Source organism: Catharus ustulatus, chromosome 3 (genome assembly GCF_009819885.2).
Source record: "Catharus ustulatus isolate bCatUst1 chromosome 3, bCatUst1.pri.v2, whole genome shotgun sequence".
In the NCBI taxonomy this organism is placed as follows: domain Eukaryota; kingdom Metazoa; phylum Chordata; class Aves; order Passeriformes; family Turdidae; genus Catharus; species Catharus ustulatus.
The window spans coordinates 15,858,213-15,877,040 of NC_046223.1; the positions used below are offsets into that span (position 1 = coordinate 15,858,213).

The window sequence follows — 18,828 nt, forward strand, 5'->3', positions numbered from 1 at the left end:
CAAGGAGATCCGATAGCATTCAATCCTTTGGTTCAGCCCATTTTCTCCAGGGTACCTCCTTTTCTTTCCCTATGTCTTCCAATGAATTAAAAGGTAAGAATGTTTTCATTTGCTCCATATTCCTGGTGAATACAGGAGAAAATGTAAATAAGCAGCCACCCTCCTCTCCTTGGATTCTTGGCACAGAAATAATTAGTGGAAATGGAAATGGGTAATGGCAGAATTGGCAGATACCCTCAGTTGTGAGGGTAACTACACTGTCTGAAGTTTTCAGCACCATTACTGCACTGAGGGGTCCATTTCCTCAGTCAAAACCTGTCATTCAGAGTCTCTTCCATCCCAAACACTGCAAATCCTTAGTTTGTATTCTCCTTGGCACAAGCAACTATCAACAGAACTGCGCTCTGTCTGTGCAAGCATGCTGGCTGAACAAACCTTCTTCAAGGACTTGATGTAAGCAGCTGCTTTCTTCTTGTACTGCAGCATGCACTCAGCTGAGAGAGGGCTGATGAACTCTGCTCCTCCCTTAGGGCCATAGCTCAACGAGGTGGTGAAGTGATCCAAGTTGTTGCTAAAGAACGAGGCCATCTAGACACATCAAGAGAAATGGCTTTTTGAATTTAGTTGACCAAAAGAGTCATTGGAGCAATTAGTCTTTCAAAAGGCAAGTGTTTAGTGAAACTGGACTTCTTAACAAGACTTTGAAACAAGCTACAGGCTCCATGTAACTTAGAACTTCCTAACACAAAGCATTCTCTTCACAGTATCTCACTCATTCACAGTTTTTAACTCATAGTCTGAAGACAACTCAAGAATCAGCTCAACAATATAGATTATTAATATCAAAGGCACACAGAGACCTTCTAAACCATTCAGCTAAGTTTAGGGTTTTTTTCTTAAAAATCTGCATAAGTTAAGGTACTGCTTGAAACAAAAATATCCATTACCTTGCCTGCTCCATTTGTTAAAGCAGCAACAGAGGATAAAATACAGTCATTTGTAGTTATGAGTTTCTGTGTGGCAGTTGGAACTTCCTGTTCTAAAGTAGCTTTCTGACTATAGTGCTTGGAAATATCTGGAAAATGAAAAGCACATTTATGGCAAATTCAGAATACAAAACTTTTTGAAAGTCACTCACAAAAGCATCTCAGCCTAAATGTATTAATCTCAACAACACCAAAATTAAAAAAGAATCAAGTATTTATCATATAAGAACATTCTCAGTGTGGCCTAAAATAAAGGTAGTTGTCTGACAAGTGAACAACATGGACCTATTTTAAAAGAGAGTATTATTGCTACAGAATAGAAAAAATCCCAGCTCATCACCACCACAAATTGTAATCTGAAGTAATCTTAAGAACATCAAAATTAGTTGGGATTGAGAAAGAAGAGAGAAATCAAACATTCTGGAATATGGGAGTGTGAGATATCAAGAACAACATTTCTGTTGATAGCTAATGAATTTTACTGACAAGTTTCTTCACTTCTTCTATTTTCTGTATTTCCTTTAAAGTGTAAATTGGATTGACTTTATATTATAGTGACCATAGTAAGAGGTAGAAAGTATTTTAAATTTATCTATGCAGCAAAACTCTTGGTTTGTGTGTACAATCTTTAATATCTGCTTTTGTTTCTTTAAAACAAGGACTCTGCAAAATGGGCCCAGACTATTCATGCTATTTTGGGGGGGAAAAAAAACCAATTTTGCTAAAAATTATGAAAACTTAATGTTTAAACAGCTGACTAGTAAAAGTTCAGTTCATCTCTATGGATTATTTATTTATTTATTTATTAGTTTCTTAGCTTGTAAAGGTAAAACAAACCAGATTTATCACATTCAGCACTATCATAGAGAGAGTGCACGTGTGCTATGCTAAACAAGAAAGAAGCAAAGATGAAACAAGACAACATTCGCAACTCTCACCTTTTAAAATGTCATGGAATCCATGAAGACTTGCAGCAATGTTTGTAAACACAAAGTTGTAATTTGTCCTAAGGAGTCCTTCTGGTCTTATACCTAAGAGTAACACATAGGAAGGAAAAGAAAACCACAACACTAAGAGTTGACCATGAATGAAAAAATTAGCCTTGAAAATAATTCAGTTTCCACCTACTACAACCATTTGTATGAAGTATGAGTCATAATGGATTAATTTACTTCCATGTCTCTTTCAATATCAAATATACATATATCCAATTTTGGCAGAGCAGGAAGGTTAAAGACTTTCAAATTCCCTAATTTTTATTCAGATTTCATAAATATCAATTGTTCTGGTCTCAAAAATACACGAAATATCTTTGCATATCATACATATGATATGAAAATACAGATTAGACACACATACAGAAAGATATGTTCACAGCTGTAGCAAACACCACCTGGGCCTTTCTAAAGAGCAAAGGCTGAAATAACCTGAAGCTATACAATAAGCATTTCCTACTGCTATTTACAGGATGCATTTGGAGGTAGTTTCCCCATGCCCATACACACAAAGGCTTTACCTCATTTTATTCAGTAATTTCCATGACAGTTGTAATAACCTTATGAAGATGAAGGATTAGTAATAAAATGTAGTTTATTAACGACTTCATAATTAAGAGGTGACAAAAGGCACATTGTCAGTCACACTATAAAAACCCACAGAAAACCAGTCACAGAGTAACCAAGACACTTACTTGGTAAGGCCAGAAGACTGATGTACGTGTGTAGCTTCTCAAAGACTGCAGTCAACCTTTTCATGTCTCTGTGCAGCTCCATATTTCTAGCTCTTAAAGCAGCTGTGCAAAGAGAAGACTCACACTCTTCTTCCAAACTAGGAATATATGAATTATTTTTTTAAAAGCAAGCAATTATCTTAAAAAAAAAAAAGCAAGTTCACGAGTTTTGGAGCACATATGTGTTCTCTACCTCCCAGTCCAAAGCAACGGCAGACCAGGAATTTAATTTTGAAAGGCTATCATAGCAGAGGAGCTTAGCAATACATGAAAATTAGTGTGTGCATCTCCACTCCTAGGTGTTTCTGTCACAAGCCAGGAATGACTTATTCTCACAGCAAGGAACTGATTGCAGCAATTTAAGTTTGAAGACTTTTCCCTCTACTATATAAATTCTCTTTTGCTTCCTAAGGAGCATGTGAATAGGTATAAAGGAGGCATAAATCAAGGTTTTTCTTCTTCCTTAGACCAAGCCCTCTCTTAAAGTAGTTCTTTGCACCTATAATTCATCCCCTTTCAATCAACTCAGGAACAGATTTTCACAGCAGAAGGTATGTGCACCTGGCCAAGTTTTACTACATTGCTACATTTACTGAATGATTAATAACCCTCAGAGAGGCTCAAGGCATTAACAGTTCCAGTGTATCACACCTGAATAGCACTAATGCTATTGAATAACATTAAGAAATATTAATGAAAGCTTCATTATTTTAAAAGTCTCATCTGTGAGAGAGGGTGTGTGTGCAGGGGTTTTAAAATACGTGTTTTTAGTCCTAATGCCTCCAAAAGCAATGCCTAATCTCAAGGTTTAGAAAACAACATGCAAAAAAACAATAGTTCAGCCTTTTAAGACAGAGCAGAGGTCAGAGTGTTTTAAGGTTGGACTTAATATTTGAGGTGTAGGTGCTGACAGTGCTGCATGCCTGACACAGTACCTTTAAATTTGATCTATCAAATGTACCTTTTTAACTGATAAGGAAGAATCTTTCTTAAAAAGCCTAAGTAGGAAGCTAAATGTTCTGAGAAGGCCTTCAATTTCACAGTTGTTTCCTGAAAGGCAAAAAAAAAAAAAAAAACAGCTAAGTGTTTTTGCTCTGTAAAACTCTTTTTGGATACTAAAAGGAACAAATCTTACCAGCACTGTCACAGTATCCTCCGTGATGCTCTCGAACAAGTGCATCATTCCTTCCTCCAGAGGGCGAACGTAGGAAGCGTTTTCATGGAGATACTGTGAGAACTGAGACAGAGAGGTTTTGAAATGGCGCTTGCTGGCAGCTCGTGTGAACTCTGCCAAGGCAACAACTGAACGGGACATTCTGGCAAAGCCCAGGTTCCCTTTAACAATGCCTAAGATGTCATTAATGAAGTGCAACAGTCCAGTGATGTGCAGCAACCTCTTGCACAGGGCAAAAACACACCCTGAGGGAAAGTGGGAAGTACTGGAAGTCCAGGCAAAACCACACCTGGGGCTTTGCCACAGCATCCTGTCTCATTTTAACACCAAACCCTGGTCTTTTAGTTTTAAATATTCTTGCATTCCTTTCTCAAGTCCATCCAATTAAAGCTAGATCCATGTACCATTTATAGCCACCAAAACAAACTATCCCACCTTCCTCCCAGAAGTTGTTTACCTCCCAGCCTTCTCCATCAGCACAAATGCTTGCACAGCTATTGCTGCGCCAAGTACGGAAGAACTAAACCCAAGTCAATATGAAAGCAAGAGATGTGTCTGTATCTGTGTCCAGTCCAGTTTTCAACAAAGTCACAGTATGCTTATTCTAATGCAAAGCATGGAGCTCCAACGGATCACAGGAGAATTCTTACTTCCAAAACTATGGCGAGTTTCAGCAATAATGAAACTTCGGCCTCATGGACCTGCCTGACTTTGCTAAAAATTGCTTAATTAAATCTTATCGTTAATTTTGCCTTCAAAAAAGCAGACCTGAGAACATAAGGTGTACTCTTACATACAACCAAAATGTAGCAACGCCATCAGTTTTCCATTTTGGTACCTCAGTATCACAAAAAGCTTCTTCCACAAATTAATACAGAGAGTCAAAAGCGATCCTGGCTTTTATTTTACCCCACAGAAAGCTACCTTCACCTTTGATTATTTACACCACAAGAGCAGCTAAAGATCCCAGGCAAACAGAGTACAAGAGATTTTAACTATTCCTTGCATTATTACAGTGCTGTAACACAGTGTTTACAAGAAGAGTGAGATGCTAAGCTCTGATCCATGCATGCACAAACCTGGATGGAATTAGGTAAAATTCCTAAATCTAAGGAGGAGGAAATAACACATGCAGAATGCTCCTGGCTTGTGTTGCAAGAGAGAGGACTTGAATTATCCAGCATGATGCTCTAGACCCAGCAGAACCCAGCAATCCAACACTTAAAGAGAAAAGGAATACTTGAACCTGGCAGGGAATTGTCCACATCTACTTTGAGTGTTTGGTGGGGAAAATAGCTTGAAAGCACCAGACAAGACCTGGAGTTGGGGAAAAATAAATCAGTGCAAGTCTGCTAAGCCACTATCTTGACACTTGTTTCATTTTCTCTACCATACTAAGGGGAGGTTTTTGAACAACTAGAGTAGCTAAAAAATTTAAAAAAAAAAAATCACACTGAGAACACTTGCCAAGCAAAGAGAAAATAATCAAAAACACAGGAGCAACTACAGGTTCAGTAAGCAATAAAAGGTGCTTCAGTGCTGGAAAGTCACATAAAAAGCCCTGAGAAGTAGCATGCATTGAGGGAATTAGGTAATGAATACATAATGGGGCAGACTCCAAGAGACATAATTATGAAAACAAAGCCTGAACTGCTGAATCAGTCAATTATAAGAAAAGAAAAATGAAATTATGGCTCTGAGTAAGTTGCATGTTTCAGCTGTGTTGAAAAACGAAGACGTGAACTACGAGGTCAGGGGAAAAAAATCTGTGAGAAGAGATGTCTAGGAAATCTGATTTTATTGCTCCAGTGTAAACTGCAGTAGTAACTGTGAATGCAGTCATCACACTGGGTGTCCCAGCGTGACTTGATGATGCTTGTATCCCCAATCACCTGTTCTGTTTGTGCTGAATGTTAAGTTCTGCAGTTTTAAGACTGGTTCCAGGAATGAAGGGGGTGAGAAGAGGTGCAGAGTTTGTTATCAGAGACAGCACTTGCTCCTCCACATCCTTCACACAGACTGTGCAGTCTGCAGTGGACAGTAGGAGAGAGTTCTCCTTTGCTTTTAGTTAGTTTTTGACCAGTTGAGGCAGAGAAGTTCCCTGGACTGTTTTTTTCTTTTTCTTGGAACTGTTTGAGCCTGCTCTGGACTGAAAACCCAGAAGAGTACCAGGAGCTCACACATGTGGCCCACCAGGCCTGGGCTGTGACATTTCCCAGTGCCAGAGGACTGAGAACAGCCTGAGTGAGCCAGGCTGCACTCACTGAAGGGACTCTTCTGAATTTATCCTCTCTTGAGAGCGATGAGAGGTTCTGCTGTTCAGTATTGTTCATTTTTTTTATGCTGGGGAGAGCTCTCTCCCACTGTCCACTGCAGACAACACAGTCTGTGAGAAGAATGTAGGGGAGCAAGTGCAGTTTCTGATAAATTCTGCACCTCTTCTCTCCCACTTTGCTCCTGAAACCAGTCTTAAAGCTGCAGAACTTAACATTCAGCACAAACAGAACAGGTGATTGGGGATACAAGCGTCATCAAGTCACCCTAGGACACTGGGTCACATAAAAAACAAAAGAGCCACCACTTCTGCTCCAAAAAATCTGAAAGACGACAAAACTATATAATTTTCACAATAAGGACATGCCTTTCTGAGTGCATTTGGTGAGAGTAGCAAGAAAATGCTCTCAAACCATGCTGAATTTCTGCAGAAGAATACTCTTGATTAAAACAGTTGAAACAGCTGAGAAGGCAAACAGAAGGGGATTTCTCTAGTGGATAGCAACCTTCATAAGCATATTTTTTACCTGCAAAGAGATTATAGGAGGTTTTCCAAAGAACAGGAAAGTTTTGTGATAGTTAACATTGACACCACATGCACTGCAGCCACTTGATCAATGCAAACCACAATTCAACTCAGTACCTTAAGTCTGAGCCCTACCAACTACTAAACTGAAATTAAGAGACTGAATCACAAAATACTCTCTGCAACTTAAATACTCACACATCCCCCTAAACTATGAAGTCAACTCTGATCTTGATGTCATTTGTTCCAAAGCATAGACATCTGCATCCTCACACAAATCCTACTGCAGTTATTTTCTCTATTTCACAGCATATGAAAACAAAGTCAAAACATGCAGCTTAACAGCTCTGGATGATACTCTCAAAAATCCTTCCATGGAATTGTGTCAGAACAAATGAGTCAGATTTCTCATATTAACTTCAACATGCTTTACAAACTTGAAGCTTCAGAACACTTAGAGGAAACATCTTCACACAAGCATCCCAAAATCAGATTATAAAGCTGTCTTTTGACAGGGGAACAGAGTCCAGGTTATCTCCCTCATAAGCCTACCTTCTATCCTTTAATATTACAGCTAAACACTTTAAACACAAGACCAGATTCTGTCTCAACATCCACTATGCCTCAGTACATTAACTAAAATAAGCTCTATTTAGCAATGCAATATTTGTGCATTATCATTTTAAAACAAGTCCACTGAACATTCAACAAATGCATTTCAGTTTAGCAATTAAAAAAAGCAAAGCTTTGATTTGGTTATCATATTGCTCTTCTAGCAGAGGCATGAGGGAAAAGGATTCTCTGCACCTACACCTCACCCACATTCAGAGAATTCAGGGAGCAGAAAAGATGTCTCATGCAGGAGGGGCTGGCTCTCAGGAACACACTCACAGCATGCCAGTAAAGGTAGCACAAGTTTGCACAAAATCACACATTAAAGTCTAACTAATTGAACATATTTGCAGTTGAAGTGCATAAACTTTACCTTCTGATTTAAGGGTGATATTGTGTCTGTTGCAGAATCAATGGGGAAGATCTGTACCTTCTGTTCAGTGTATGTGTGGAAGTTTAGGAGTGCTGTTACAAGTTCTTGGACAAAGGCCATGGCCTGGCCAGCAAGGTCTCGCAGCTTCAGCTGTAAAGACAGTTATAAAGTTATTGCATTTGACATAGGTCTATTTAAATTTTTAAAAAACCCTGTTTGGATAGAAAGAAATCATTATCAGTAATTTCTTTCTTGTTATTATTTCAGCCTAAAATACATAACAGCAATTATGTTTATTTTTATTCATAAACTACAATGCCACTCAGAAGGGCACACTGTTCTTTGACAACAAAGTGTCTTTTCATTTCACACAACAGGTGATTGTTTGCCTCTGCTGCATTTTTCAAACTTGCAAGCCACAAAAACACTTAAGAGGTCAGCACAATTACAGAAACCATGTCTGAAATTTCCAAAGAACAACAGACTAATTGATGACAGCAGCTCAACACCAGTTAGCAAGGAAACTTCAATTTAATTAGTAAAAATCCAATGATGTTTTCTCCCAGAATTAAAAAGGTGACTGCTTCTGTAACCAAGAACACTCAATTCTTATTCTCCTGGACAGAACTGAGTTGCTGCCCATGAGTAAGGCTGTTCTGTGGCTTCAGCAAAGCAGGAAGGTGTCAAAGAAATTAATCCAGAATGGAACATAAATTGAAGAGAGAAGAAAACTATTCTCTGTTGGGATTTATGGGAAGCTAATAATGTTGTAGTGACATTTCAGCTAAGAATAACTTATCCTTCAGAGATATACTCTCAATGTTTCAATGGATTGTTAAATCAGGTCAATCTTGATTATGTGGATCTGGGATGGTGGCAAGTAATTAAAACAGTCATTATACTCAGTTTGTGTATGTTAATTAGCCATTCAAGGAAGGGAAACAGACACTATTAGTGTTTTGCTGTCCTTTACACAGCAGTCTGTGCTAATACACCAACATTTTGCCTCCACTGTCAAAGTCAGTCATAAAAATCTGTTCTGGAACATTTTCAAGACTGCAGATCTTGAAGTATGCGGCTAACTAACATAGTACTGGTAGAAAACAGTAAAAGGAGAAAATCTTCATTCAGTTATTCAGATTTTTCCTGGAACTCAGCAGCAGCAACCTGAAATTTAAGTCTATTTCCATCACAAAACTGAACAGCAGGTCACCTGATCTCACAGCAGCCATTAGGAAAAAGGTCTCTTTATAGGCACTTCTGAAGAATGGAGAAAGCAACTGCTTTAAACCTTCCTGCAGTAGCATCTAAATGCACTAACCTGACTGCTTGAGACACAGGAGGAAACAGAAAAACACCCACAGCGCTGTAGAGCCCATCCCCAGGGGTAGCAACACAGGAAAATTTTGACTGCATACAGGTTTCTGATTTGCTGTTGTAAAAACTCTTAAAATATTCAGCCATTCACAGAAAATCAGTGCTCATTTTTGAATACTGAATAAACAACATACACAAGGAATCTCATTAAATCACAGTAGTGAACAGAAACTGTTTTCTAAAAATGTTTAACTGTATAAGGGGTTATTTTGCTGGAAGTAAGAGGTGCTTCCACAGGAAGTATCCCACAAAACGTAAATGAACCATGCAGAGATCTCAAAGTGACATTATTTATTCTTTGAAAGGGTTGTGATTGGTGACAAGCAATGCTAACTAATATGGCATTTTAGTGCACACACCATGTGTAGTTTTACAAATGCATACATTCTCTGGAGCTCAAGTGATGTGACTGAAGAAGCTCAGTTTGAGAGAAAAGGAATTTAGGATACCAAACCTACTTTTTTTCAATGAAAGACCTCAGAACTACTGTGGCTTTAATCAACTTTAAAAATGAAATGTTCCAACTCCTAGCTTACTGAAGGTTGATCCAATAAAAGAATTATTTCATATAACTTTGATAAGACTCCTTGACATAACAGCAAGATACACAACTCCTTGAAAAGCACAGAGTCTCTGTGGGCAGAAATCCCCCCAGAATATCATGACAGTAGCAAGACAGAAGAACTTCTGCCATCTCAGGTACTAAAATGACTGGTTGAATTTCATTATCTGTGGAGAAAGTAGCACAGAGCCACATGAAACAAGAAGCACTTACCTGATTCCTTCTGTTGTGCAATGGTACATTCAGAGCATTGTATCGAGCAGACCCTACACGACAAAAATTGAGTTATATGCACTTGTTAAATTGTGGGGGGTTTTAAGATTTATACTTTGGTAAATACTGATTTTAAAAAATTGCAGGGATATTACAGGTTATGTAAGCAGATTAACTAGAGATACAAACAATTGACTCCAGCAAGGTAGGCCTAAATATCTTTGCTTAAGGGTTTCTGTAACTAAGTAGAGGAAAAGTAGTTCAATACTTGCCTCAGACTAAGTCAAATTTAATCATCTGAAGACCCTGAATTTGAAAGGTAAGACTCCTTGCCCAAAGAACAATATTCATCACAAACAAGAATAAAAAATTGTTTTAAAAGAAATCACACTTAAACAATTCAAGATTATCTTCAAATTTCAATTACATTACAAGAAGGGGCCAAGTAAGACTAATATATTTTTGAATGGTTTCAACATTTTCAAAGCTCCTGTATACACGAAATATGTTGATAATTTAGACTAAGATGTATACTCTCCATGTATTTCAGCATTCTTCTCCAGTTACAAAGTAACTAGAATGATTATTCAGCTACAAGTAGCCAAAATTAGAGGGTCAGAGGGCTATTTATACCTAGAGAACAGCTTACAAAGTCTTAGAGATTTAAAAGGGATCACATCCATTCTCAATTCAGTTGAACCACAACCAGATTAGTTGAAAACTTGCTCACAAAAGAAATGTACAGTTTCTTACTCCTTTTGTGTCATTCACATTTGGTTATTAACACATGGGAAGAGTACTTACATTTAGAGGAAAAAAACCTCGTCCAAAAATATTGGATCCTACTTCTAACTAAATGCTTCAGAAAACTTTTTCCACTCTGGAAATCAGGCTTAGGAGTCATTTGGTTGTTACTGAAATTAGCTGCTAGTTACACTTGAAGCCAACTACAGTGTCTACAGGAAGACAGTTGAACACAGCAAACAAACATCTCCTAATTTTCATTGATCTAGCACTACAGAGATGTTCTCTGTTTGCAATGTTTTGTACCACACAAGCGAAGGCTTTATGCTATGGTAGCTGAGTGAGTAGATAAATTATTTTAGCAAAGTTCTTGCTACAATGAAAACCACCTATAAAAAATGCAAATTAAAGAAGCCAGAGAAGTAGAAATAGGCAGCAGATGCCAGGCAAAGTGAGAGAAGTGAAAAGGATACCAATTCAAGGCACCAACAGCTAAGTATGATGTGCTGTATGGGAGTCAACATTTCCTAGAGAGATTATTATCTGGTGTTCCTGAGCCAAGACTCACTGGATTGCCAAACCAGTGGAGAGCTTGGAACACTCACCCCTGCAGCACCTGCCAGATCAGCTTTTAGAGGATCCAAGGCTACTTAAAACATTGTCATCAGGTTTTAAACTGAATGAAAAATGCAAAAGTCACCAATGAAATATACAGGAAAGCCTGTTTTCACTTCTCTGCTCCTTCTTTACTACTTTCAGCTTTTCACTATTCCAGCTCTCCTAGTCTTGAAGAGTCCAGAAGAGTCGAGGCAGTGCCTGCCCACCCTTGTGTTCAGCTACTTGGGAAAGCATAAAGTGCACAGCACTGACCCAGCACATACTAACCCATGCTTGTACCAAAGCCATGCAAAGGCTGAGCACTCCTAACTCCAGGGCATCCTCTGCACTTCAGCTGATCTAGCAGCAGTTGGAAAGGAAGCAGAAAAATATTTTTTTGGGTAAAAGTCCCCAGGTTCAAAAAGCTTTTTTCCGCATGAAGAGATGAACGTGTCTAACACAGTTTCAGGTAAGAACTACTCTGTTTTCTGATCAATGAGACACCCTGACAAATTCCCCACTAGTAGTAAGTGCAGACCATTATTGATAAAATATCTCTGCAGCCACCAGTTTTCTCCCCACCTTAACTTACTGCAGCTCTTGAATATTCCCTGCCAAAAATAATACTCCATGAGTAACCAATCAATTAAATCGACCATGTTCCTTCACTGTTTACAATAATCTGTCAACACCAAGCAAGGCAAGTGGTAAATCACTTAAAAGCCTGCAAAAGTTTCAATTTTCATTATGTATATAAAAACTTGCTTTTTTAGAACTGCAGAAGAAGACCATGACAAGTATCAGGAATACTTACTACAGTTACCTCCAAGTGTCTGTTCAGATGTCCAACATTTCTTACAGCTAATACATTTTAATTCATAATGAGTACTCCCTCCAGATGGACACCCAAAAAATCAAACAAGATACCCAAGACCAAAGCATACGTACTTGTGTCATTAAAAGGTACTTTTTCATTAATTATGCACAGAGATTCTTCCAGTCTACTGCCCAAAGCTGCTTGAAGATTCTTTAGTTGTTGCTGGCTAAATAACAAAGAGACAAACGAAAAACCACACACACACACATTGTAAACCTTTAAAATTTCATCTGTATCACCAACACCATATGTCACTATAAGCATCCCTTGAGTGTAGAGGTATCTGTCTCCTTCTAGAACTAGTGGGAGTAATTTGTCCTCTTTTATTTCATATTTAACACAACTAGTCACTAACAAAAGCAGTGAAAGTTACCATAAACTTGTAAATCCTAATTCCATTCCTGAGAAGCTCCATTTAACTCTAGACTTAAAGTTCACCTTGTTTTCCTATTGTACAACTATTACATAAGCTATAGGAAGGCACTGTTTTCTGCTAGAACTTGGATGGGAAGGCAAAAGGGCCTCCAAATTAGTTACTATGCATCCAAAGCAGTTTTCCAATAAGCAGGTAATGAGTTGTCAATAATTCGATTAACTATGTCACATCACTATTTGAGATACCTCAAAGGATTTTCAAAACCCCATATTTAAACACTGCTATGATACTGCCTGTTCTGACAAGACAATTATGTCTCTGATGCATTCTCAAGTGATTTTTCTCTAAATTTTCTTTGCTTGCATTTGACTATGCATGTACATGTGAACCAAAGTAATTAAGATTACTAATGTAATGAGAATAGATTCCTGAAATGAACAGTAATATATTCCAGCATTATATATATATGTCTACAAAGTACACTCCATTATTGATTCAGACCAAATTCCACACCTTACCCAACTTAGGCCCCCAAATTCTTCACTGTTTTGCTTCTCATTTGACATCTAGAGCTCCTGCACATATAGTGGAGGGTGGGAGGGTGTCAAAGTGACAGGTTTTTTTCCTTTCTTAAAACATTTGATGCACAGAAACTTATCGGAACTAACAAAGCAAAATAATCCAAAACAGACAAGACATGAAGAAACTGGCCAATAGGTAGCTCATGCACATTAACAAATATTTTTCTTGGAGAGCAGCTCCAAAATTGCATAGAAACTGTACAGCAGCTACAGCAATAGCATTGAGCATGATAGAAAATGAACTCCAAGCAAACTGCAAGTGTACTGATATTTCCTTTTCATACTGTAGAGAACTGACAAACAAGTAGTTTGACATGTTTTGCCTTACATTCCACCCTTTAATTTTCAAAGCATGCAGGCTGTCACATCTCTCATCCCCTGGCTTTTCTGAGTAAAGTGTGGGTGTCAGAGACAAATGGATCCCTTCCCCTGACAAAGCAGGGAAAACAGAAGGGCAGTATTCTCAGAGACACATCCTGCCATGTGTTCAACAGACAGTGATTCCAGTGTTAAAATGAAGTGTCAGCCTTTATTACTTTTAAAACCTTAATATAGTATAAGTGAAAATAGTAGGGACAACTTCTTACAATGACATCAATTACCCAGCCACCATAGAACATGATAGACAAAAGCCTGAACTGAAATAGCAGCAGATCAAGTCTACAGTTTTTCAAATACCACAAAGAAAGCAAACAGCAGCCAAACACAGTTTTCATCCTCTTTTGCATGTAATTTTTAGTGAAACCTTGACTTGTATTAGGGGAGTTGTTTGATTCAAGTATCTTCACATCTATCAACATAATTAAAACCACTTCAGGGTTACCATGAGAAAGAAGGAACTCTGCATCTGATCATTCACTACACATCTTAATCATTATAATAAAGACCTATACTGCACATGTATCTTCTAAAAAATGTAGCTTAAAAAACTTCAGAAAAATGCACCCTAATTTGATTTGGCCCACAGTCCTCAACTTCACATTTTCTACAACTTGCCTTCAAGATAATAAAAATATTCCAAAACTAACAATATAATTCTCTGATAAAAACTTTCAAATATTCTGGCTTAGAACATTATGCCTGAAGCAAAAACAATTGTTCAAGAAGCTTTTGCAGTGGAGGGGGATTTTTTGAAACTCTCTTCAGTCAGTTCTCTCAGCATGTTACTCAAACTTTGTTCTCAGAAGCAGTTTTTACAAACTCACGTATCTGTTTCATACAAGTTTCTGCTTTCTATGGTTTTCCATTATAAATAAATTCTTCAAGTTTTCATCAACATCACTGCTATTTAAAAAGCTTGGAGACAAAACTGTTTTTACTGAAAGCAGAAATTGTGGAATTGTCTAGTTCCATACATAGCAAAGGAAAAGGGGGCTTGACCTGTGCTGCTCACACTTGTCTTCATGATAATATAATTAGAGTTTGATAAAAGTCTCTTAATTAAACCCCTTTTTAAAAAGGTATTATTCGTTAAAAATAATCCAGTTAATGTTTCACAGCAATTATTTCTTTACATCATTAAATGTTCATTATATAAAATAAAGACACTTACCATTCTTCAGTTCGAAGCCTACAGTCCTTAGCTTCTCTTTCTAGTGTCTGAGACTTGATCTTTATGCAAGAAGATAATCTCACAATGTAAGTGCTGACACAGCAAAACATTGCATTTCAAAACTTTTCAAACTTGCAAGCAAGAAGAAAAACTCCTTACTTCTAATTTGGCTTTATCATTCTGCAGCTTTTCTATGGTCTCTGTGTATTTCTTCGTTAAGCTGTCCACCACAGCTTGGTGCTGGGCAGCATCCGTTTCCAAAACCTCCAGCCTACTCCTCAGCTCTGCTTCTAAACGTTTGTGCTGCTCATCTGCTTCAAAGAACTACAGGAAAAAAAGCAAAGCTCATAAAAAAAATTCATTTTACTATTGAAACCAGTCCTTTAAGTGACTCCAATTTCATTAGCCAGATCAGGTTAACAGCAATTACCAGTTCTCAGACAAACAGAAATTTTCTTTTATTTACAGAGAAAAGATTCAGGAACAAAGTACTTTAATAAAAACAGTTTTGCAGTACTAAGCATTCTTTAAATATATTGCTGACTAAAAGCAGACGTGAAAAACTGAACTTGAGCCAAAAGGTTTTTCTCAAGTTTTCTAAAGTGAAATGCATTCCAATTTGGTGGATTCCTGACCTAATTGTGGCAACTTGCAGAAAACATTTCAAATTTTAAAGCAATTCTGAAACAGTTAATGAACTAATAAGAAATTTCCATCCAGTACCAGGCTATTTTCAGTAGGGCAGCTATCACCAAAAGTTAAAAACCTGAATGAGAAAACACATTACGTGATTACACACACTGCCTTATGAATCTAAAGTCAAAATACTTTATTTCCCTAGTGAACATCTTTATAAACGAATCTGATCTAATCTACTGCTTTGCATACAACTAAGCTTCTAAACCCACCAGTTTTCAGACAGCACTTTACTTTCCATATCTTTGTTTGCATCACGAGTTTTCTGAACCAAAAATAAAGGCAAAACAAAACTTCACTCACAAGTATATGCAGTCGTTCGTTTTCTTCGATTTTCTTCTGAAGATCTTCATTGAAGACACTTTTCTGTTCTTGACTCAGCTGAGATGAGGGTTCTACACTTTTCTAAAAGAGACAAAATGCACTCATTATGTCCAAGTCCCAGGTTTGTGAGAACAGTTCCCATGGGTAATTCCCAGAAGGAGCACTCCAGCAGACATCCTATTGACACTGACTGATATATCAAAAGGTATGAGTATTGCACACAGCATCAGCCTCAAGGCAGCACTTTCCTTCACACCCTTGTGACCCTACAGGGGTGCAGCACTGCCAAGGGAAAGTCTCCACTCAGGTGTCTCATTCACACACACAGAATCAAGCACTTGGATGGGCAGCACCTGAATTCACTGGAATCTTACATGATCCCATGCAGTCAGTAATCCAAAACCCTCCACACACAGGCTCAGTTGGTTTGGTAGCTATGTGTAAGGCACCTCTGTCCCCAGTAAGGGTGCAGGTGTAAGCAAGGCTGCTCTCAGCAGGCTGTAGCACAAGGTGCCATGTAAACAGGATCTTCCCTGCCCATCAACCACACATATCTCTCTGCCCAGTTTCCTCATTTTTCACTCATTTAATCCAAAAGACTCAGACCACCAGTGAATCCCATACATCACAATGCTGAAGAAAGGTATTATCATCATCAAACACAGGGGAGACTCTTTGCATTTAAACTCAGTACCAAACTTGAAGAACTAGGGATACACTGGGCAGATAACATTCAGCTCAGCCCTTGACACAAAATACCTACTGCTAAAAATCAGGATAAGGCTGTCATTTTGAAATAACAGAAAGAACACAAGCTAAAAATTTGCATTTCAAAGCATTTGACAAGATTCACATAGAAAAGCTATGATCACGGGCTGAAGAGTTAACTACCAACATCAAAATTACAAAGCAAAGAGGTGGGGATGGGAAATGAGGAGCAATCAGCTTTCTGCACAGCAGCTGACTAATCACAGAGCTCCACAGTATTTCCCAGTTGTTTGAACACTTAATAAATATCCATAAAAGAAGACAGCAATTCAGCATCAATCAGGTGACAGACTAGAAGACTAGAGAACTACCCAGGATGTATTATATATATCAATACCTGTTTTATGGGTATTTTCACTAACATCAGGTAAAAAACCACAAGTTCTGACAAGAACATTCAGCCCAGCCCTTGACACAAAATACCTACTGCTAAAAATCAGGATAAGGCTTTGACAGGTGAGGAGTAGACATCTGCTAAGCAAGTATTTTTTTGCCTTCAGCACATACATACTTTGCTCTTTTTGCCTCGAGCTTCACTTAATGCAAGTTCATCTTGAAGTAGTTCCACCCGCTTGGCAAGTTGCTGATTTCGAAAGGTCAAGCTATCCATTTCTTGTTGCAGTTTCCTCAGTGATTGATCCTTCATCTTCAGTTGTTCCTGAATGACAAAAGTAATTAAATTTAAAATTTTCACTCATTTTTACACACTAAAAACAAGAACAGATTAGAAAATTCCTTCACTTTTTAAACATGGAAGAGACAAAAAATATCATTTCTAAACTAAAAAAAATCTATTTCACGTCCTTGAGCTGACCACAGATCATACCCAAGTAGCTATTTAACTCTATAGGACAATCAAGAAACAACCTTCCCCTTTTACAAAGTCAGCACTTACAGAGAACAGGCTAGCTGCAAAACAGAAATTATTTTATTAAAATCAAGTTCCTTCTTCATTCTTTTGTTGACATTACTTTTCACTAGAAAGTACCCCATATACTTATTTTGTCACAACTTAGTACACCTGACACGAGCAGTTTTTAGAGATTACCTTCAGTGAGGCAGAGTTTGCTTGTTCATCTACAACTCCTTTTTTCAGGACTTGGTTCTGAGCGCGAAGCTGAAAAACAAGAAATGCCAGTAACTATGCAAGACAACAGAATGAGTGAAAGCCATTCATGAGAAAGTGCAGAAAGCATCATATTCTCTCAGGAGAGCACCAGGTGGGAATGCTTTTTCAAGCATTCTCTTCAGGCAGACAGCAGTGGTATCAGCTTGAAAAAAAAGTATTCATTTCATAGCCTGACTTGGCAAGGAAAAAAAAGTAACTTTACCACCTCAACAATTCTTACTCAATAAATGCCCTTGAAGACCAGTTACATACATCTAGTCAAGATTTGAAGAAGTGGGAACAAATATGGAAAAAGATGCAACCTCTTCCCTGACTAATAAAGCTCTTGGTCATATTCAGGGCTATTTGTCTCTCCCCTCTTCTCCTCAAAACCGTTTATAACCGGTTCTAGAACACAAGTAGGACTCACAAAGTCAAAATCTGTATCAATTCAAGAGGAGTTTAATGCAAAATTACTTATTACCAGTGGCAGTATATGATTCAGAGAGAGAACAGACTGACACCAAAAGGCATAAAAAGCATAGAAGGAAAAGCCCTCTAAACCTTACTTATACGCTACCCAAAATCTGAGATAAATCACTGCAGTGAAAAGTAATATTCAAGAAATCTATTTCCCAGTCACTTCTCAGAGTACCTCTACCCTGCAGCAATGAGGATACTGACAGTTCCATCTTCCCATTCCTTGAAAATTGCTTGAATCCTGGTTTCTTCAAAGGCAGTTTGTATTCCTTTGACATGTGTGAGTCCAGCTGTTGCAGATATAAATTAAAAGGGTTTGTACAGTGCTTGAGAATACCGCTGGCAGCTGCATAAAAGGCAAGATTCAGTGTAAAACAGCAGTGGCTCATTGTTTCAGTGTGATGACTGAGTGTATTTGAAAGGTCAGAAGCCACTGCTAAGCACAGCTGTTTCCCCTGCAGTGCTCCCACTGTGCTGCTCAGGCATCACAAAGGCAAGACAAGAAACTTCCCAGTGCACCACAGAAAAACTTCCAAGCACAGGGCTTCCCTAGCAAGAAGAAGCAGTGCAGGAGTTTTACACACCTGTCTTTGTGCCACAGCTACTACTGCAGGAACACATCAGGCTCAGAGAATGGAGCAGCTCAGTCCTGCTGCACCCAGAGACCCCAGCTGAAGTCTGACCCACACAGGCTGTCACAAAGCTGCTTTGACTATTCCTTCATGAGAGAGCCAGAAGCTGCAACTTGTGTGTTTTCAGAGTCTCCTCTTCTCCTCATCCTTCTGGACTGGTCTGCGAACCGAGACGAAAAGCAATCCCTTGGCTGCGACTTGCCCCAGCACTGCCTGAGTCTGTCACACTCCTGTCCACCTCTCTCCATGGCTTTCACAGCACCATTA

General features: G+C 38.3%; 1 protein-coding gene across 1 annotated transcript in view; it reads right to left on the reverse strand.

Annotated features, from left to right (window-relative positions):
• The window catches only part of PPP1R21 (protein phosphatase 1 regulatory subunit 21), a 31,513-nt gene that overhangs the window by 11,247 nt on the left and 1,438 nt on the right, over nucleotides 1-18,828 (reverse strand). The window contains exons 2-15 of the mRNA XM_033055128.2: nucleotides 17,390-17,458; nucleotides 16,853-16,999; nucleotides 15,553-15,654; nucleotides 14,713-14,877; nucleotides 14,554-14,612; nucleotides 12,116-12,210; nucleotides 9,827-9,879; nucleotides 7,675-7,824; nucleotides 3,851-3,952; nucleotides 3,677-3,765; nucleotides 2,677-2,813; nucleotides 1,925-2,017; nucleotides 948-1,075; nucleotides 436-588 (exon numbers count right to left, since the gene is read on the reverse strand). Of these exons, the coding sequence (XP_032911019.1) occupies nucleotides 436-588; nucleotides 948-1,075; nucleotides 1,925-2,017; nucleotides 2,677-2,813; nucleotides 3,677-3,765; nucleotides 3,851-3,952; nucleotides 7,675-7,824; nucleotides 9,827-9,879; nucleotides 12,116-12,210; nucleotides 14,554-14,612; nucleotides 14,713-14,877; nucleotides 15,553-15,654; nucleotides 16,853-16,999; nucleotides 17,390-17,458 (1,542 nt within the window). The remainder of the gene's footprint in view (nucleotides 1-435; nucleotides 589-947; nucleotides 1,076-1,924; nucleotides 2,018-2,676; nucleotides 2,814-3,676; nucleotides 3,766-3,850; nucleotides 3,953-7,674; nucleotides 7,825-9,826; nucleotides 9,880-12,115; nucleotides 12,211-14,553; nucleotides 14,613-14,712; nucleotides 14,878-15,552; nucleotides 15,655-16,852; nucleotides 17,000-17,389; nucleotides 17,459-18,828) is intronic.